Below are 21,734 nucleotides of genomic sequence, written 5' to 3' on the forward strand. Positions count from 1 at the left end.
ATTGATGGCTACCATGGCAACTGTAGTATCGAAGTTGTTGACTCTGAGACTGTGAATTGCTGCATCCCGGATCCTGCTGAAATCTGATGGGCCTCCCTTGCTGGCTCTGGAAAACTCCCTTACAACTTGCAGCAATCTTTTTCATGCTATTTTCACGGCGTGGCCTCATTGCTGGCCTCCTTCCCTGTCAGTTTATTGGCTTTGCTCAAAGGCTTGGCCTGGACTTTGTTGTTCTTTCGGCCTCCTGTGTCTCTAAGGTTGATTTCTAAATTCACGCCAAACCCACAGTAAGGAGAGAGTTTCTTCAATTTGAGAATATAATCTGTAACAGTCTCACTTGACTACTGCTTCCTTTCACCCTCAGTGGAATCTCATTCCCAGTCACGCCGTAACACGAGTCCACAATCTCATTAACATCAGAATAATCCATAGCACTGGTGTCTCACTGACAACATCTGGTTAGACACCACCTCAAAAAGCACCTGGCCCCATCACTGGCGAAGAAAACATTTACTTTATTCTCATCTGCTATTTTACTCGTTTTCAGCAAAATGTGTCATTATACCAGTCCTCTTGCTAAGGGTTGAATATGCCTTCAATACCATTTTTCAATTGCGTAACATGCTGAGTCTTTGCCATGATTTTGCACCCGTGTTTGCTGTGAGTGCAAAGGACAATGTGGGCACAAAATAGCGCAAGATTCAGAAAATGCCAGCAAGATCCAGTTTTACGATTCTCCCTGTGACAAAACAAGGTTTCCACCCAGAAAGGTCAGGAACCTCATTTAAATAGATTATAATGTACTTAAAGGGCTTCCCCACCATATGTTCCTTCCACATTGGGATCTCCCCCTTTGCTGCCGTGATATATCACATTGGTGAGGTTTACAACAAGGGCGGAATGTTCCCATAATCTGTCAGAGTGCCAGGGCTCTGACTGAAAACCCACATGTATCACTCCAGATGCACAGCCAAATTTTCAGACCAGGGTGGCACGGTGGTTAGTACTGCTGCCTCACAGCGCCAGGGACCTCTGTAGACTGTCTCCGTGGAGTTTGCATGTTCTCCCCGTGTCTGGTGGGTTTTCTCCGGGTGCTCCGGTTTCCTCCCACAGTCCAAAGATGTGCAGGTTAGGTGAATTGGCCAAGTGTCCCAAGATGTATAGGTTAGAGGGATTAGTAGGGTAAATACCTGGGGTAACAGGGATAGGGCATGGGTGGGATTGTTGTCGGTGCAGTCTCAATGGGCTGAATGGCCTCCTTCTGCACTGTGGGGATTCTATGATTTCTGTCACTCTGAGCAAAAGGAAATTTGAGGGTGTATTTCGCATTGTCACTGTGGCGGGGCCTGATAGAGCTGGCAAGGCCGGCTCCACAGAGATCGGAGCATCATCTTTAAAGGGTATCCCAATCTGAACTAAAAATAAACTCCCCACAGCACCTCCCCCGCCCCAACAGAAAAGGGGGGACAGCCCCCCCCTTCAGGAATTGGGGGCTTATTCCCTGCTCCCCACTACTGCGCGAGATTTGGTGGACCCCCCCCTCCACTCCAAAACCCACAAGCATTGGGCCTCTCCCCCACCCCACCTCAAGCATCAAGGACTCTACCCCCCAACCCCCCCAGCAAAAATAATAGGACTGTCCTCCCCGAAGTGGGGCACCCCCGAGGGTTCGCCCCCAACCTGTGCCAGGGCAGTGCCGACCTATGCCGGGCACGTCCCTCTCTCCCCGGGGGCTATATATTAAAATTGTAGAATCCCTACAATACAGAAGGAGGCCATTCGGCCAACAAGTCTACACCAACCCATCGCCAGAGAATTCCACCCATGCCCTATCCCCATAACCCTGTGGCTTTACCCCACTAATGCCCCTAACCTACACAGCTTGGGTTACTAAGGGGCAGTTTAACATGGCCAATCCACCTAACCCTGCACATCTTTGGACTGTGGAAGGAAACTGGAGCACCCGGAGGAAACCCATGCAAATACGGGGAGAGCGTGCAGACTCCACACAGACAGTGACCCAAGGGCAGAATTGAACCTGGGTCCCTGGCACTGTGAGGCAGCAGTGCTAACCACTGTGCCACCATGCCACCCCCTTGTGCCACTGGGGAGATTACCTCGACTGATTCACACCTTTACATCCATGTTCTAAACCTTGCCGACATGTGAATATTAAGTGAGAGGAGGTCATGGGGTATGATTTTCCTTCCCTGCTGCGATGGTCGTGTAGCAGGGTGAGAAATTCCAACAAGAGTCCAAGAATCAGATTCACTCCCGGGCTGCTTTTGTGACAAGATCAACATGGCACCTGGGAAGGAAAGACATGCCAAGTGGCACCCTGAGCGGAGGTCAGTCTTCAACTCAATTACAAAGACACTTACCATAATCATTCTAATAATTTCAACAGCCATGTCACTTTTTAAAACTGTCGTAGACTTTTAAATGCTGTTAACACTTCCATAACAATTTTTAAACCTTTGCTGGGTTAGTTTGTTCCTCAGATACTCCTCAATCTCCATCTCCAAACTCTACCAGGGAATGCCCCAGTGAAGGGGGAGGGGGGGTCTGAAGGGGGGGCGGGGTCTGAAGGGGGGGCGGGGTCTGAAGGGGGGGGGGCGTAATCTCAGTGTTGTGGGCATAGGCCAGAGGAGAAAGGAGGACAGAGCTCCCAGGTCCCTGAGGGAAGGGTGCTCCAAATCTGAAAAGGCCTTCAATATGAGGCCCCAACCTCCCCGTCATCCGGAGATCAAGAAAGTTCAAATTTTGTGTTCGGCACCTGGGCCTGCCGGCCTTAAAATTGAGATTTAAGAGCACGAATACAGCCATGGGTGAGCCATTCAACTCCTTGTCCACCCTACCATGGAATTGTGTTTGGGTCAGGGCGGGCAGGATGCTGGAGGGAAGCCTATCCCACCTTGGAACCCACCTTGGGGAGGGGGGATACAGTGTGTGTTGGTGGGGGCGGGGTGTGTAAAATTCTGGCCCTTGAGTTATGTCTGCGATTATCAGCACAGAAACATCAATGCAAGTTGAGGGCAAACAAGCATAATTTCCAAATGAAGGGTCCCTGCTGTTTGATGGATACGCCCCTGCTGGACCATCAGCAGGGATCCATTCTGGTAAGTGTGCTTGCTGGAAATGGCAGAGCCAATGTGATGCGCGATATAACTCACGAGGCTAGAGATGCTCGAGGGAATAAAGGCTTTTATTGACTACTACAAAAGAGCTACCATATATAATACACGATCCCAGACTGAGGGGTCCCAGACAGAGCAGTGACCTTTATACCTCTCCCAGGAGGCGGAGCCCGACTGGGATGTACCATAATAACTATAATTCAGGTAGAACAGCCCAACCCTAACCCCAACAGTAACATGTAGAACAACCCAACCCTAACCCCAACAGCAACATATATACAGACTCATAGTACTGGCCAGACCCTGGCTCAGTACTACCTGGTGGGAACCAACGATGGTTCACCACATTCACCCCTCCTTTGAAGACAAAGGCCAGTGGGGTACAAAAAAACACAGAACAATTGGTCATCAGTCTCTAAGTTCAGACGGTCAGGGGGACCGCACCGTCGTTGTGACCTCCTCAACACCGGCGATGACACCGGAGTAGGCACTCGCGGTGGCGTTCTCCCCAAGGCGGTGTCCAACGACTCCTCCAATGCCTCACGGGCCGGTTGACCCCGAGGTGGTGACAATCCACTGAGCTCGGACACGCCTTGAAGTGGTGACCATCTCCTGGACTCAGGCAAGCTGTACACGGGAGTAAAAGGGTTAAGTGATGGTCCCGATGCTGCCCGCGCCGTGTCAGGAGGGGAAACAATAGTTGGGGGATCTCTAACAGGAGGTATGGGAGCGACAGGGGTTTCCAAGCCCCCTGCTGGCGCCAGGTCCCGAATCGAGACCGTGTCCTCTCGCCCGTCAGGGTATGCCACATAGGCATACTGAGGGTTGGCGTGGAGGAGATGGACCTGTTCAACCAAAGGGTCGGACTTGCGGGCCCTAACATGTCGCCGCAGGAGGACAGGTCCTGAGTACGTCAACCAAGATGGTAATGAGGTCCCAGAGGCAGACTTCCGAGGGAATGAAAACAGCCTCTCATGGGGAGTAGCGTTGGTTGCCGTACACAGGAGTGAGCGTATGGAGTGGAGCGCATCAGGGAGCACCTCTTGCCAACGGGAGACTGGAAGGCTTTTTGACTTCAACGCCAGTAAGACAGCCTTCCAGACTGTAGCATTCTCACGTTCCACCTGTCCGTTACCCCTAGGGTTGTAGCTCGTGGTTCTACTAGAGGCAATCCCATATGAGAGCAGGTATTGCCTCAAGTCATCGCTCATGAACGACGAGCCCCTATCACTGTGGATGTAACAGGGGTACCCGAACAGGGTGAAAAGATCACGAAATGCCTTGATAACCGTGGCAGCGGACGTATCAGAACAGGGAATGACAAAAGGGAATCGTGAGTACTCATCAATGATATTGAGGAAGTACACATTCCGATCTGTCGAGGGAAGGGGGCCCTTAAAGTCCACACTCAGTCTTTCGAAGGGACGAGTGGCCTTAACGAGTTGTGCCCTGTCAGGTCGGTAAAAGTGCGGTTTGCATTCCGCGCATACCCGGCAGCTTCTAGTTATGGACCTGACATCCTCCACCGAGTAGGGTAGATTCCGGGCTTTTACGAAGTGGTAGAGCCGAGTGACCCCTGGATGGCAGAGGTCATTGTGGAGAGCCTGCAAATGATTCTCCTGCATACTGGCGCATGTTCCACGCGACAGGGCATCTGAGGGCTCGTTGAGTTTCCCTGGACGATACATGATGTCGTAATTATAGGTGGAGAGTTCAATTCTCCACCTCAAGATCTTATCGTTCTTGATCTTGCCCCGTAACGTGTTATTGAACATGAACGCCATGGACCGCTGGTCCGTGATCAGGGTGAACCGTTTTCCCGCCAAGTAATGGCGCCAATGCCGGACGGCCTCCACAATGGCCTGGGCCTCCTTTTCCACCGCTGAATGTCGAATTTCGGGGCCTTGGAGGGTGCGAGAAAAAAAGGCGACGGGCCTGCCTGCCTGGTTAAGTGTGGCGGCCAGGGCGAAATCAGATGCATCGCTCTCCACCTGGAAGGGGATGGACTCATCGATAGCGTGCATCGTGGCTTTCGCGATGTCGGCTTTTAGTTTTTCAAAGGCCAAACGAGCCCCTGGTGCTAGGGGAAAAGAGGTAGACTTGATGAGCGGACGGGCTTTGTCCGCGTAATTGGGAACCCACTGTGCGTAGTAAGAGAAGAAGCCTAAGCATCTTCTCAGTGCTTTTGCGCTAGTGGGCAGGGGAAGTTCGAGGAGGGGACGCATACGGTCTGGATCAGGGCCAATGACCCTGTTTTCCACCACGTATCCGAGGATAGCTAGGCGGCGCGTGCGAAATACACACTTCTCCCTGTTGTAGGTCAGATTCAGGCGAGATGCAGTGCGTAGGAATCTAAGGAGGTTGGTATCGTGGTCCTGCTGGTCATGGCCGCAGATGGTGACGTTATCCAGGTACGGGAAGGTAGCCCGCAGTCCGTTATGGTCCACCATTCGGTCCACAGCACGCTGGAAGACCGAGACCCCATTGGTGACCCCAAAAGGAACCCTTAGAAAATGGTATAAGCGACCATCCGCCTCAAAAGCCGTGTATTGTCGGTCCTCTGGGCGAATGGGGAGTTGGTGGTAGGCAGACTTTAGATCGATGGTGGAGAACACCCGGTACTGCGCAATCTGGTTGACCATGTCAAAAATGCGCAGGAGGGGATACGCATCCAGCTGCGTGTATCTATTAATGGTCTGACTATAATCAATGACCATCCGGGGTTTGTTCCCACTCTTGACCACCACGACCTGCGCTCTCCAAGGACTAGCGCTAGATTGTATGATCCCTCCCTTGAGGAGCCGCTGAACCTCAGATCGAATGAAGATCCGATCCTCAGCGCTGTAACGCCTACTCTTAGTCGCGATGGGCTTGCAGCCTGGCACGAGATTCTGGAACAGGGAGGGTGTGGTAATCTTAAGCGTCGAGAGGCTACAGGTGGAGCGCATTGGACAATTTGGAGGCTGCTGTTCTCCCACTGAAAGCGGAGGGAGTGGCCCACCGTACTGTAGGGTTACACTCTTCAAGTGGACCATGAAATTTAGTCCGAGGAGTATTGGCGCGCAAAGGTGCGGTAACACCAGGAGCCTGAAGCTCTCGTAAACCGTGCCGTGCACCGTTAGATTTACCACGCAACTCCCTAGCACGATGACAGACCGGGACCTTGACGCCATTGAAATTGTCTGCTTGACAGGCTGGATCTGGAGGCCACACCACTTCACGGCGTCTGGGTGAATAAAGCTCTCCGTGCTCCCGCTGTCAAACAGACAATAAATTGTGCGTTTGTTTACTTGTCGAGTCTGTGAGGCTTTGCCTGGTCCAGGATGATCGACGCCACCGTTGGTTCATGAGCGCCACTGCAGGCAGCTGAGATGGATGATGACGACCCCTGCTGGTCATTCGTGGTCGGTGCCGACCAAAATGGCTGCTCCCATAGGTCGCACGTGGGCGATGGCGCCAAAATCAGCGACCCCTGGTGGTCGCGCATCTCTTGCGACTCCGTCATCTGGAATGGCGACGTCCTGGCCTCGCACGTGGAAGAAACCCTTGACGATGCCGACGACGAGGAACCCGGCTCCAGGAGTCACACGCCGCACTGCTGTTCCTGGAAGTAAGTTTGGATCGACATACCTTCGAATAATGCCCCTTCTTGCCGCAGGTGGAGCACAACACCGCTTTAGCGGGACATCGCTGCCGAGTATGCTTCACTCCTCCACAGAAGTAACACCGCGGGCCGCCTGGAGCTGCTGCCGTCGTCAGGCCCGAGGATGGGCACGCCATCACGCAGCTTTTTGGGCCCGCTGGACGAAGTGGGATCTGTGACTGCTCCTGCCACGCTGTCTCCACGTGGTCTTCGGGATACATCGCCAGGCTTTTGGAGGCCGTTTCTAGCGTATCCGCTAGCTCTATAGACTTAGTGAGATCGAGATTACCTTGCTCCAACAGTCGAAGTCGGATATAAGGCGATCCGCTTCCCGCCACAAACGCATCTCGAGCGAGGTCGTTCATATTCTGGTCTGCCGACACTGTTTTGCAGTTACAGCCCCTGGCGAGCTGTAGGAGCTCGCACGCATACTGTTCCGTCGTTTCGCCGGGCTGCCATCGTCGAGTGGCTAAGAGATATCGAGCATGCATCTCGTTTGGCGGTTTATTGTAGCGCTTCTTAAGAAGCTCGAGGGCCCCTTTGTAGTCGGTGGCCGCACGGATCGCTAAATATACAGCGTCGCTTACCCTCGCGTGGAGGACCCGGAGTCTGTCGTCGTCCGTGGTGACCGCTGCGGAGGCTTCGAGGTAATCCTGAAAACATTTCAACCAGTGGTCTAAGGTGTTGGAGGTGCCCGCCGCACGTGGGTCCAGCGTAAGACGTTCGGGTTTAAGCAAATGCTCCATGCTCTCTGTAACGTTTTTTTTTTCAACGACGAGAGTTCAATTAGTAGTCAATAAAATTGATGCGCGATATAACTCACGAGGCTAGAGATGCTCGAGGAAATAAAGGCTTTTATTGACTACTACAATAGAGCTACCATATATAATACACGATCCCAGACTGAAGGGTCCCAGACAGAGCAGTGACCTTTATACCTTTCCCAGGAGGCGGAGCCCGACTGGGATGTACCATAATAACTATAATACAGGTAGAACAGCCCAACCCTAACCCCAACAGCAACAAGTAGAACAACCCATCCCTAACCCCAACAGCAACATATATACAGACTCATAGTACTGGCCAGACCCTGGCTCAGTACTACCTGGTGGGAACCAACGATGGTTCACCACACAATGGAAACCTCAATCACGGTGAACATCTCAGCGTTTGCTGTACTGAGAAAAGAAAATCCAAGATTTAATCCAGCTGAGCCAGTCGTGAACAGCGTTGCTTAATGGGCTCCAAGCCCCTGTTTAGAAAGCCCAGGATATTCTTGTGCTCTCGTCTTAGATCATAGAATCCCTACAGTGCAGAAGGAGGCCATTTGGCCCATCGAGTCTACACCGACCACAATCCCACCCAGGCCCTACAATCACCCGAGGCTGGAATTGAACCTGGGTCCCTGGCACTGTGAGGAAGCAGCAGTGCTAACCATTGTGCCACTGTGCTGCCCAACTACTGTGCCACTGTGCCACCCTATATATTGACCACTCACCCAACCTTCTCTGCCATCTTCAGCATTGTGTGCCCATTTACCCCCTGCACCTTCACTCCTGCACGCCCACTAGAATTGTACCCCTTTTATTTATGTTGCCGTTCCCTCGTTCTTCCTAAGTGAATGGTCGCAGCCTCTTCAGCAGCCTCTCCAAATAGATTCCCATTTACATTTAGGCTCGCGATCCATAATGTCCAGACAGTAAACATACAGAAGGATATTATCTGACCTACATGCTGAGATTGAAAGTTAGCAGCTAATCTTCCCTTTCCCTTCACTATTTCATAAAAGAAGTCTCACAACACCAGGTTAAAGTCCAACAGGTTTATTTGGCAGCACAAGCTTTCAGAGCGCTGCTCCTTCATCAGGTGAAGGGTCATAAGATATATGATCACCTGATGAAAGAGCAGCGCTCTGAAAGCTTTTGCTACCAAATAAACCTGTTGGACTTTAACCTGGCGTTGTGAGACTTCTTACTGTGCCCATCCCAGTCCAACACCGGCATCTCCACATCATGTTTCATAAAATGCTTGGCCCTGAATTCTGCAGCTGAACTCCAAGAGTTTCACATTATTGAGCAATGTTTCTGGGGACCTTTTGTCGTGAACAGCTTTGCTTAATGGGCTCCATAAAACTGCCTAGCCACATCTGGAGGTGGGTAGTAACATTTTACAGTATGGTTTGCACTGGGATCATTGGGTGTATTTTTCCAGCTGTCATTGATTAGCGTGCGCCAGGTTTGACAGACTGGGGCGGCATGATTATTTTCCAACAAATACAAACGCTTTATTTCCCCTGCAAAATCCCATTGGCAAGCTTCCCTCAGCCTTCTTTTCTTCGCCACTGACCTACTTACCTAGAATTGCAGAGAATTTACAGGACCGACTGTTTTGCCAGACAAATCTACATCAGTGATGCTTCACTGGATAGACTGGATATGGGGAAGATGTTTCCATTACAAGGAGAGACTAGGATCCGAGGGCACAGCCTCAGAATAAAGGGACAACCCTTTAGAACAGAGGTGAGGTGGAATTTCTTTAGCCAGAGGGTGGTGAATCTATGGAATTCATTGCCTCAGTGGGTTGTGGAGAGCAGGTCATTGAATGTACTTAAGACAGAAAGATGGGTTTTTGATTGGTAAAGGGATCAAAGGTTACAGGGAAAAGGTGGGAGAATGGGATTGAGAAACATAGCAGCCATGATCGAATGGCGGAGCAGACTCGATGGGCTGAATGGTCTAATTCTGCTTTTATATCTTATGATCTTATTGTGGTCTTCATGTCAGTCTTCACTGTTCAACTCTGGCTGGAGGCATTTCCTGGATGTTTGATCACATGACATTCTAACCACATGACCTCTGACCAGTCAAATGCCCAATCACACAACAGCTAATCATATGACTCTTACAAATGTCTTTGTGTTTATTTCACTGTTGGGGCTTTTTATAGTCAAGTATTTAGATTTGTGGTAACAAGTTCCAATAATTTGGAGGTTATCGTGGTCAGATTAAGAGGAGGAACTAAATTGGGGAAAAGGAAGACTGAGGAAACGGAGATGGAGAATCTGAAGGTGGGGGAGCTGTTCACAGAGGGAATATCACAGGTTGAAGGAATTTTGCTTCCACCAGCAACAAATGGTAACTCATTAAATTGCATTGATAATAAATAGTAAAGTTGTAATTCTCTAAAATGTTTTCCCAGGATATGAGCCTTGCTAGTTAGGCCAGCATTTGTTGCCCATCCCTCATAGGCTTTGGGAAAGTGGTGGTGAGCTGCCTACTTAAACCGCTGCAGTCCATACTTTTCTGGATGATGAACTTCAAGTGTTGTTGCAGCTATAGATGTCCAGGCAAGTGGAGAGTATTTCATTACACTCCCGACTCATGCCTTGGTGGTGTACAGGCTTTGGGGGCTCAAGAGATGAGTTACTTGCCCAGGATTCTCAGCCTCTCCGTGCTCTTGTACCCACAGTTTTTATCTGCCTGGGGTCTAGTTAAGTTTTTAGTCAATGGTATCCCCCGGAATGCTGATAGTAACATCTTTGAATTTCTTCCTTGTTGGAGATAGTTGTTGCCTGGTAACCAATTCCCTTTATAAGCAACAATAACATGAAAACTCAGATGGTCTATATGTGACTGATAACAATGGAAGTGATGTCTCCATTTAGAATCATAGAATGGCTACAGCACAGATGGAAGCTATTTAGCATGTTTTGAAGAACACTTTCCTGCCCTTTCCCTATAGTCCTGTTGAGGTAACGTGGACCCTTTAAACGGTGATCCTTTGCAGCCACATCATCGGGCTGGACCCCATGGTATGGAAGCACGAGAAGCCGGTGTTATGGGGGGGGGGCGGGGGTGCATCCTGGCATTGGAAAGAGCTCAGTGGGAGCCAGGGAAGAGGAGAGAACAGACCTGTGTGATGTTTCTGTCAGATCCTTGAGTGTATGTAGTTATATAAGTTAATAAATCCTTGTTGTTGGAGCCACATGGAGTTGGCTTCCAGTTATTACACCTGCAAGTACTTTTCTCTTCAGGTGCTTAACCTTTCCTGTAACTAGTAGTGATCTTATAGTTACTGATACTTGCCCTGAAATCATAGCCAGAATGCCAATGCACTGCCTGAGGTCTGGTCAGGCTTCTCAGTCTGTGCCACTTTTAACAGGCCCAATCTCTCTCCCTGGATTCTGGTTTGGTCTCAAGTTCTGCATGAAGATGACAATTGTGGCCTGGGTCAGAGTTGACCTCGACTTGGACTTCACACATCAAATCTGGACAGCTTAAATCATGATGTGGAGATGCCGGCGTTGGACTGGGGTGAACACAGTAAGAGTTTTAACAACACCAGGTTAAAGTCCAACAGGTTTATTTGGCAGCAAATACCATTAGCTTTCGGAGCGCTGCTCCTTCGTCAGATGGAGTGGAAATGTGCTCTCAAACAGGACACAGAGACACAAAATCAAGTTACAGAATACTGATTAGAATGCGAATCCCTACAGCCAGCCAGGTCTTAAAGATACAGACAATGTGGGTGGAGGGAGCATTAAGCACAGGTTAAAGAGATGTGTATTGTCTCCAGACAGGACAGCCTGCAAGTCCAGGAGGCAAGCTGTGGGGGTTACTGATAATGTGACATAAATCCAACATCCTGGTTTAGGCCGTCCTCATGTGTGCGGAACTTGGCTATCAGTTTCTGCTCAGCGACTCTGCGCTGTCGTGTGTCGTGAAGGCCGCCTTGGAGAACGCTTACCTGAAGATCCAAGGCTGAATGCCCGTGACTGCTGAAGTGCTCCCCCACAGGAAGAGAACAGTCTTGCCAGGTGATTGTCGAGCGGTGTTCATTCATCCGTTGTCGTAGCGTCTGCATGGTTTCCCCAATGTACCATGCCTCGGGACATCCTTTCCTGCAGCATATCAGGTAGACAACATTGGCCGAGTTGCAAGAGTAGGTACCATGTACCTGGTGGATGGTGTTCTCACGTGAGATGATGGCATCCCTGTCGATGATCTGGCACGTCTTGCACGTGGCAGGGTTGTGTGGTGTCGTGGTCACTGTTCACTTGGTCACGTGGTCACTTTTGTTTGACCAATTCTGTGGGCGCGATCCATTAGCTTTCGGAACGCTGCTCCTTCAGAACACCATCTACCAGGTACACGGTACCTACTCTTGCAACTCGGCCAACGTTGTCTACCTGATACGCTGCAGGAAAGGATGTCCCGAGGCATGGTACATTGGGGAAACTATGTAGACGCTACGACAACGGATGAATGAACACTGCTCGACAATCACCAGGCAAGACTGTTCTCTTCCTGTGGGGGAGCACTTCAGCAGTCACGGGCATTCAGCCTCTGATCTTCAGGTAAGCGTTCTCCAAGGCGGCCTTTATGACACACGACAGCGCAGAGTCGCTGAGCAGAAACTGATAGCCAAGTTCCGCACACATGAGGACGGCCTAAACCGGGATGTTGGATTTATGTCACATTATCAGTAACCCCCACAGCTTGCCTCCTGGACTTGCAGGCTGCCCTGTCTGGAGACAATACACATCTCTTTAACCTGTGCTTAATGCTCCCTCCACTCACATTGTCTGTATCTTTAAGATCTGGTTGGCTGTAGGGATTCGCATTCGAATCAGTATTCTGTAACTTGATTTTGTGTCTCTGTGCCCTGTTTGAGAGCACATTTCCACTCCATCTGACGAAGGAGCAGCGCTCCGAAAGCTAATGGTGTTTGCTGCCAAATAAACCTGTCCAGTTTAAATCAAACAGAGCTTGCACAAAAGCTGTGGGTTCAGTGTTTGGGACCATTCTCACAGGCTGAATCATAGAAACATAGAAAATAGGAGCAGGAGTAGGCCATTCGGCCCTTCTCCTCCATTCATGATGATAATGGCTGATTATCCAACTCAATAGGCTGATCCTGCCTTCCCCCCCATTATTCCTGGGGGTGTCAGACTGCTTCATTTCAATGTCTTGACACCTAATTTATTCGCCACAATTTTAGCACCAGCTGCAAAGCCAAAACAACTTTGCATCCAGCGCGAAACATGCAAATCCACTCCAGGAGTTGGCTGGCTATTCCACCTGGGCAAACCTCATGATTGAACCTGATGCTGTTTTCACTTGCCCGTCCACACACACGCACGCACACACGTACCAGGAGTTGGTGAATAACAATCACAGGCGGGAACCTCTGCCAATTGTATGCTCCGCAATCCAGGAACAATGGGACCATTCCTGGCATTCCTAATGCAGCCCTGGCTGTCAATAGGGAACTGGGCACAGATCACATGGTTAGTATCCCATACCACCCTGGGCTACGCAGCCAAGTTCTCAGCAGGTGTGAAATAATAGCTAGAGCCAGGAGGATTCACTGACAGCTCGCCAATGTTTCGCCTTCAGTTTTCAATGTTTGCGGAGTCGGTTGTGTTATTGTGCATCAAGCTTCTGAATTTCAGCCCTTCAATAAACATTAGTGCGGCGAATTCTCAATGGGTTTAGACACCTCCTGATGAACAGCAGTGGAGCAGAGCAAGAGCTAAGCTGGAAATAAATATATATTTTTTTCAAAATGCAATAGACATTCAAAGCGAATGAAGCAAAGCGTGAGGAATTAATAACTTCCAGAGGGAATCAGCTGTTATTGCTGGCTGGGGTTTCACTGACTGTGTTGAGGATGTGCCGTGAGGTTTTATAGTTCCCAAAGGAAGCTCACATCCTTTTGAAAATATTGAAGTTATTCTTCATTTTTTAAGCAGATGTCCCTTCACTGGTGTCTAGTAGGTGAGACCACAACTAGAATCCCATGTATAGTTTTGGTCTTTTTAATTAAGGGAGATATATTTGCATTAGGAGAAGTTCAGAGAAGATTCACTGGATTGATTCCTGGGATGAAGGGATTATTTTATGAGAAAGGTTGAGTCACAGGTGGACAGGGTGGTGAAGAAGGCATTCGGCAAGCTTGGTGGAAGCATACAGGAGTTGGGACGTCTTGAAGTTGTACAAGACATTGGTAAGGCCACACTTGGAATACTGTGCACAGTTCTGGTCACCCTATTATAGAAAGGATATTATTAACCTAGAAAGAGTGCAGAAAAGATTTACTAGGATGCTACCAGGACTTGATGGTTTGAGTTATAAGGAGAGCTGAATAGACTGGGACTTTTTTCCCTGAAGTGTAGGAGGCTGAGGGGTGACCTTATAGAGGTCTATAAAATAATGAGGGGCATAGATGTGATAGATAGTCAATATCTTTTCCCAAAGGTAGGGGAGTCTAAAACTAGAGGGCATAGGTTTGAGGGGAGAGATACAAAAGGGTCCAGAGGGGCAATTTTTTTCAGAGTGTGGTGAGTGTCTGGAACAAGCTGCCAGAGGCAGTAGTAGAGGCGGGTGCAATGTTGTCTTTTAAAAAGCATTTAGACAGTTACATGGGTAAGATGGATATAGAGGGATATGGGACTAGCTTAGGGGCAAAAACTGGGCTGCCGAAGGGCCTGTTTCCATGCTGTAAACCACTATGACTCTATACAGGAATGAGAGATGATTTTATTAAAACATAAGATTCTGAGGGGACTTGACAGGGAAAATGCAGAAAGGATGATTTCCCCCCATGGGGGGGGGGGGGGGCACATTTTTTTAAAAAATGAAGAGAGATGAATAGAATACGCCTACTAGTCTAATGGAGCCTCTGTTGCTGCCTAAGTCGGAGCAGATAGATTCTGTCACTGATCCCACAAGGACATCCTCTCTCCTGCACTGTAATATCTCCTTCAATAAATATTGTCACCACTCCTCCTCCTCTTTCCTCATCCTTCCCACACACCTTATATCCAGGAATGTTTCATACACAGGGCTGCCATTTCTGGAGCCATGGCTGATGGGCCAACGGTGATGTATAATTTCCAAAATCAGAAAATGATGGAGTTGCAACAATACCACTGTGGAAGTAGTTTAACACAGTAAGAAGTTTAACAACACCAGGTTAAACTTCTTACTGTGTTTACCCCAGTCCAACGCCGGCATCTCCACATCAGAAGTAGTTTAACTCAGGGTCCGTAATTACCGCAAACTTCAAGGGAATGTCAGATGAGATGAAAATCCTGATTGGCTTCAGTTTCATTCTGGATGACTAAACTACTCCCCTGCCCGTTAACCATAAATCTGGACCTTTAGTGAAGAAACCCGACACAGAAACATAGTGGCCTGAGTGTCGAGAACCTGCTTCTTCCAAGGGGATGACGTTCAGCTTCTTTCACCATTTGTTTGAATGCTGTGGCGGTCAGGTGGATTGAAGAACTTCCACATTTCCGTCTTAAAAAAACCTGGGGTGGAATCCTATGGCTCCATGCAGTGGGGGTGGGGCAGGAAAATGTGGTGAGCCATTCAAACATTCACTGGCCTCGGAGGGACTGGAAAATCCCACCACCGGCAGGAGAGGCAGTAAATTTCCACCCTTGACTAAAAGATTTTGAGACAGATCTCAAGATTCTGGATACTTTAAATATTTTCATGTTACTGTACAAGCCATATATTAGAGCAGTGACTAGTTTGCATCAATCCCATTTACTCCTGTGTAATTTCCGAAATAAAATTCAATAACTAGTTTTGGCACAGACATTGTGGTCTAATGGCATGGTGTTCCCTGTTGCTTCAAATACAGAGGAATTTGTAAGTGTAGCCAGGCAATTATCAGTCTCCTGATACAACGCCTCTACTTTCTCAGAAGACTAAGGAAATTCCGCTACGACTCTCACCAACTTTTACAGATGCACTATAGAAAGCATCCTTTTTGGTTGTATCACAACTTGGTCTGGCTCCTGCTCTGACCAAGAGATTACAAAGAGTCAAGAACGAAGCCCAATCCATCATGCAAACCAGCCTCCCATCCACTGACTCTATCTACACTTCCCACTGCCTCAGAAAAGCAGCCAGCATAATCAAGGATCCCACACACCCTGGACATTCTGTCTTCCACCTTCTTCCATTGGGGAAAAAGGTACAAAAGTCTGAGATCATGTACCAACTAACTCAAGAGCAGCTTCTTCCCTGCTGCCATCAGACTTTTGAATGACCTACCCCACATTAAGTTGGTCTTTCTCTGCACCCTAGCTATGACTGTAACACCACATTCTGCACCCTCTCCTTCTCTATGAATGGGATGCTTTGTCTCTATAGGATGCAGGAAACAATACTTTTCACTGTATACTACTGTACACTGTATAATAAGTGTGACAATAATAAATAATAATAAATCAAATCAAAAACAATAGTAAATCCTACAGAGCATCAACTATTTCCATTTCCCACATGTATAACAGTGAATGTCCCAGGTCACAGGAAACAGGCCTGCGTGTATGCAAAGTCATGATGTGGACTTCTTACTGTATGCAAAGTGCCATTTACGGTCAAGAGAGTAGGGAGATGGCCTGAGTTGTCAGGCCATATGTAATTATGACTTGTAACCGCAGGGATGATCTTAAGAGGAAGGTTTGAGTAGGTTAGAGAGCAGAGTAGTTTATTGAGTAAGGGAATCCAATCTGTTCCTGCCCAACATTATCACACAGGACGAGAATTCGTGTGATTTGGCAAGAACCTGTGGTCATCATTATTCTGACTGCTTTAAGTGATAAGCAGTCTTCGAATAGACAGTGGTGGCTGGGTCCACTTGCCTGATGCAGGTCACAAGCTCCAGTGTAGGATCAGTGCTGGAGGTGTGCCAACAGGCCTGATAAGGAGCCAACGCTTTCTTGTCACTCTGCATTTGCAAGGAGATATTTTAAACACTGGCCAACTTGCTCAAATACAATTACCGGAAAGCACAACCAGGGGTGGTTTGATGGGTTGGAGGAAAGCAGGCGCTGGGGGAGGGGGAATTGGGTCAGTGGGGAGTAGGTATTTAGGTCCGGGGTGGATATTTTGAGTGTGTGGGTGTTTCTGTAGGGATGGTGGATTGAGTTACAATAACTGAATTACACCTGAGATTAAACAGCCCAGTTATTCTAGGGCAAGTATCCAGGTAAATAGTCTGTATTTAGTCCAAGTCTCTGATGTTCAGGTCAGTGTAAAATAATTTTGCAGAGGGTTCTGGGCTGGACAAAGCAGCTCATCAGAAACTTCCTGAGTAATTACAGCACCAATGCTTATGTCAAGACTTGCTCAGAGTCCCAATGCACAACAACAAACAGTCCAACAGCCTGAGAGCAGAAAATCTGGCCCAATTTCATCATCTGGCTGAGTCCGGAACTAAGGGGCATGGTTTTAAAATTAGAGGTCGCCATCTTAGAACAGAGACAAAGAGAATGTTTTTCTTTTAGAGGGCTGTGCAGCTTTGGAAATCTCTGTTTCGAAGGCGGTGGAGGCGGAACCATTTTAAGGTGGAGGTAGATAGGTTAGAACCATAGAATCCCTACAGCGCAGAAGGAGGCCATTCGGCCCATCAAGTCTACACCGATAACAATCCCACCCTATCCTCATAACTCCAAGTATTTACCCTGCAAATCCCTCTGACATTTAGGGCAATTTACCATGGCCAATCAACCTAACCCGCACATCTTTGGACTGTGGGAGGAAACCGGAGCACCCGGAGGAAACTATCATAGACATGGGGTGAATGTGCAAACTCCACACAGATAGTAATCGAACCCGGGTCCTGGCTCTGCGGGGCAGCCATGCTGCTCTAAAGGTTGTTGTTAGATAAGGGAATCTAAGATTATCGGGGATAGATGGGAATGTAGAATTTGAAACACAGGCGGATCAGCCATGATTTTACTGAATGGCGGAGCAGGCTCGAGCAACTGAATGGCCTACTTCTGCTCCTATTTTGTATGTTCGTTGGTAATTTCCCTTTAATAAATCCACATTGCCTTTCAGTAATTATCCACATTGCAAGAAGTTACACTTTTACCTCTTTTCTTGTTTGATGCCAGGTCTCCTGTTGTTGGAGACTGCAGAACAGTGGAATGGGAACCAGACAAAGCTCTCGGTTTTGCCTTGTTTGTGGTGGGTCTGTTGATCTGACATTTTGGAGTGTCCTGAAGTGGTTGAGGTATTGGCTCTAAAGGCAGTTTGTCCTCCTCAGGAGTGAGCCCAGCTAGATAAAGGTTGAAAGTTAACAATTTCAATGCAGGCTACTGAAATAGAGGTAACCAAGTGTAAATCACATGATACAATTCCCACCACACTCTGAACCATTTATGATTAGAAAAATCCAATGTATAAAACTCACACAAAATAACTTTTGTTGGTTGAAAACTGTTAAATTAACTGATCACGTGCACTCCAAGATTGTGATGGAAAAGCTTAATTTATTTTACCATTTTCCAATGAATTTGTTTGCTCCGACTGATCTTGTCATTTGATGTCATGGTTGAATGAGTTTAGTTAAGGTTGCCATTTCCAGAAAGGCTTTTATATCATTACCTGATATCAGCATGCACCCAACTGTTTGAAAATTTGGAGACGCGAGGCCGGATTTTCAAAGTGGGTCGAAAAACCTGACACCAAGATGAATTCTGGGTCCACCTACGTCTCAGCTGGGTCACTTCCACATCGCTACTTTTAAATGCAAGGCCTAGGTTTTTGATTGTGGATCCGAGAGTGCTGAGTTGCGACAATTCCGGCTCTCCAAACCTGGCCTGGAAGAAAGTGCTCCGAAGGTTAGGATTTATGTTCTGGGGTGGCGAGGTTCTCTGGGTCAATTGACTTGTCACCCCTGGAAAGGGTTTGGAGGTTGGCAGTTACAGAGGCGGGCTGGACAGAAGGCCTGTCTCTGAGCCAACACCCTGTCCAAGAGTTTAAGAAAAGAGGTAAAACAAGTGACAACCCTCCATTTCTCAGCCTCACACCCTCTACATGCTTCCCATGCCCCACTCATGTCAAACCACATCACTTCAAGCCTTTTTACATACCTCTATGGCCCCTCACACCTTCTATGCCAAACTATGCCCCTCTACCCACTCCTGTGTCTCCTCATACCATCCATGCCAAACTACACCCCTCTATTTATCTCCCATTTTCCCTCATACCCTCCAAACTAACTCATGCCCCTCTACTCACTCCATGCCCCTCTATAGCCTCTTGCAAATAATGTTCACCCAAGTCCCCCAACCCACCCATCACCCTTTGCCCTTACACCTACATGCCAACTCACCCATTATCCACCATGGGTAGATCTCAGGACCCATGTTGAGATTAAATAAAATAAAGCTCTAAGTGACTATTGCAAACTTTATTTTGAAAAACACTCATCATAAAAATATATTTAAATTCCTTCAACTACTTCCTTATAAAACAAACATTAAATTCAAGTGCTTAATCCCTTGCGTGAACATATATTGGAATTCATAGTCCTACTTCAAACAGTCAATAACCATTTGGGGCTATCAATTAAACTTAAAGAGAAGGTACCCCACTGTGATAATGGAAGGTCATTAAATCAATCATGCAGTATTGGTAATCCACAGGCTTATGTTAAATGACAAGAAATGATGTTTTTGAAACACTCCAGATATTCAAATATTTAAAGGGCAGGAGTATTAAACATCTTGGCAGCTTGACAGCTACCTTTGACAGTTCATTTTGACACTTCTGTCAGTTCCAATGAGCTTCAAAGCCTGTCCAACTGGAAAAAAACATTTCCTCGTCATGAATCCCACAGCCTGTTCACCTGGCTTCAACACGCCAACATTGGGCACTCCTCAATCGTTTCTGCACTGACCAAGGCCTTTGTGCAGCAAATTGGCACAAGGGAGTCCTTGCAGGGAACCTATGCTGCAGCTGTGGTGCATCCCAATTGACGACTCACCTCATTGAAGACTGCCCCCTGGCAGAGTTCAGTGGAGGACTCAGAGAACCTCCCAAAGTCTGTCAACCATCTGCAACACACAAGTCAGGAGTGCGATGGAATACTCCCCACTTGCCTGGATGGGTGCAGCTCCAACAACACTCAAGAAGCTTGACACCATCCAGTGCAAAGCAGCCCCGCTTGATTGGCACCACATCTACAAACATCCACTCCCTCCACCACTGACACTCAGTAACAGCAGTGTGTACTATCTACAAGATGCACGACAGCAATTCACTAAAGATCCTTAGACAGCACTTTCCAAATCCACGATCACTTGCATCAGAAGGACAAGGGCAACAGATTGCTAGTTCCCCTCCAAGTCACTCACCATCCTGACTTGGAAATATATCGCCATTCCTTCGCAGCCACTGGGTCAAAATCCTGAAATTCCCTCCCTAATGGCATTGTGGATCAACCCACAGAACATGGACTGCAGTGATTCGAGAAGGCAGCAGCTCACCACCACCTTCTCAAGGGCAACTAGGGATGGGCAATAAATGCTGGCCTAGCCAGCGACGCCCATGTCCCACGACTGAATAAAAGAAAGTTAGCAATGCGGAGACTATTGCCTGGATTGGTGGTCACTGCACATGCTAAGAGAAAACTGAGAAAACAATTTCAACATTAAGACAAATAAACATTAACTGGCCTTGCAGTGAACTGAAAAACTGTGCGCTGAAATGTTTGGGGTTACCAAAATAAAGTTTAAAAATTCCAATCTGTACTGGACGGGCCCATTAACCAGCTTCCTGAGAAGCTTAAAGGGCCAGATGTCGAACTGGCTATTTCACTGGATCGCTTTTTCAATGGAAAGGAAGTCTGGCAGGCTGTGAAAGCAGCCACCCATTCATAATTGTCCATTTCATGTTACTGCCCAAGACTAATTTCACCCCTGTCATTTTCTGTTCAGAACACAGTGTACAGCAGAGAAAAATTAGCTCAGTATGTCCACTGGAGACATTGACCCAAATTAGCCCTGAATGACATTCCAGCTTCCTCACCCAATCCAGCCTTTGTAGTGTATTTCAACTGGTTTATAAATTCCACGACAGGAGAAGTGTGCTTATTGAACATTCCAGCAGTCTAACTGTTTTTTTTTTCTTGGAGGCACTGCTGCCTCACAGTGTCAGGGACCCCGCTTCAATTCCAGCCTCGGGTCACTGTCTGCATGGAGTTTGCACGTTTTCCCTGTGTCTGTGTGGGTTTCCTCCGGGTGCTCCAGTTTCCTCCCAAGATGTGCCGGTCAGGTTGATTGGCCATGCTAAATTGCCTCTTAGTATCAGGGGGATGAGCAGGGTTAATACTTGGGATTGATGAGATGGAGCCTGTGTGGGACTGTGTTGGTGTAGTTTCGATTGGCTGAATGGTCTTCTTCTGCACTGTTGTGATTCTATGATTCTACATCTGAAATGGTAACATTCTTCTCTCACATGCTGTTCAGCATTTTCTGTTTTTCATGGCATCCCGACAGTGTAGAAGGAGGCCATTTGGCCCATCGAGTCTGCACCAATCACAATTCTACCCAAGCCTTATCCCTGTAACCTTGCATATTTACCCTGATACTTAAGGGCAATTAAGCATGGCCAATCCATCTAATCCGCACACCTTTGGAGTGTGGGAGGAAACTGGAGCACCGGGAGGAAACCCGCGCAGACACGGGGAGAACATGCAGACAGTCACCCAAGGCTGGAATTGAACCCGGGTCCCTGGCGCTGTGAGGCAGCTGTGCTAACCACTGTGCCACCGTGCTGCCCTGTTTTGTATGCTTTGTATTCGCTCATTAATTTTAACAGACAAAGAAATGTCTGGGGCTGACCTGCTTTTTCCGGTGCTCCCAGTTGATGCAATTCCAGGTTTACTGCCACCTTCCCATCGTTGGAAACGGTCTCCATCCTCTCACTGAGAGAATCCACGGAGGAGTCGTCGTTTGCAGAGCCGTTGGCATGGTAGCCATTCAGCCCACCTTTGGAGAGGGGGAGAAGAGTCTCATTCTCTCCCAGTCCGTCAGACCCCTTGGTCTCTTCCTTCACTTGCCCATTCAGCTGCTTTGCTTTCCTTTTCCTTTTCTTATTGTGCTAGGTGAAGTAATCATTAGATTATTCATATTGCCACTC

At 48.1% G+C, this 21,734-nt stretch overlaps 1 protein-coding gene across 1 annotated transcript in view; it reads right to left on the minus strand.

Annotated features, from left to right (window-relative positions):
• Positions 1 to 21,734, minus strand: part of LOC144503844 (spermatogenesis-associated serine-rich protein 2-like) — a 150,929-nt gene that overhangs the window by 57,260 nt on the left and 71,935 nt on the right. The window contains exons 5-6 of the mRNA XM_078228806.1: positions 21,437 to 21,695; positions 17,680 to 17,865 (exon numbers count right to left, since the gene is read on the minus strand). Of these exons, the coding sequence (XP_078084932.1) occupies positions 17,680 to 17,865; positions 21,437 to 21,695 (445 nt within the window). The remainder of the gene's footprint in view (positions 1 to 17,679; positions 17,866 to 21,436; positions 21,696 to 21,734) is intronic.

This window comes from Mustelus asterias, chromosome 14 (genome assembly GCF_964213995.1).
Source record: "Mustelus asterias chromosome 14, sMusAst1.hap1.1, whole genome shotgun sequence".
In the NCBI taxonomy this organism is placed as follows: domain Eukaryota; kingdom Metazoa; phylum Chordata; class Chondrichthyes; order Carcharhiniformes; family Triakidae; genus Mustelus; species Mustelus asterias.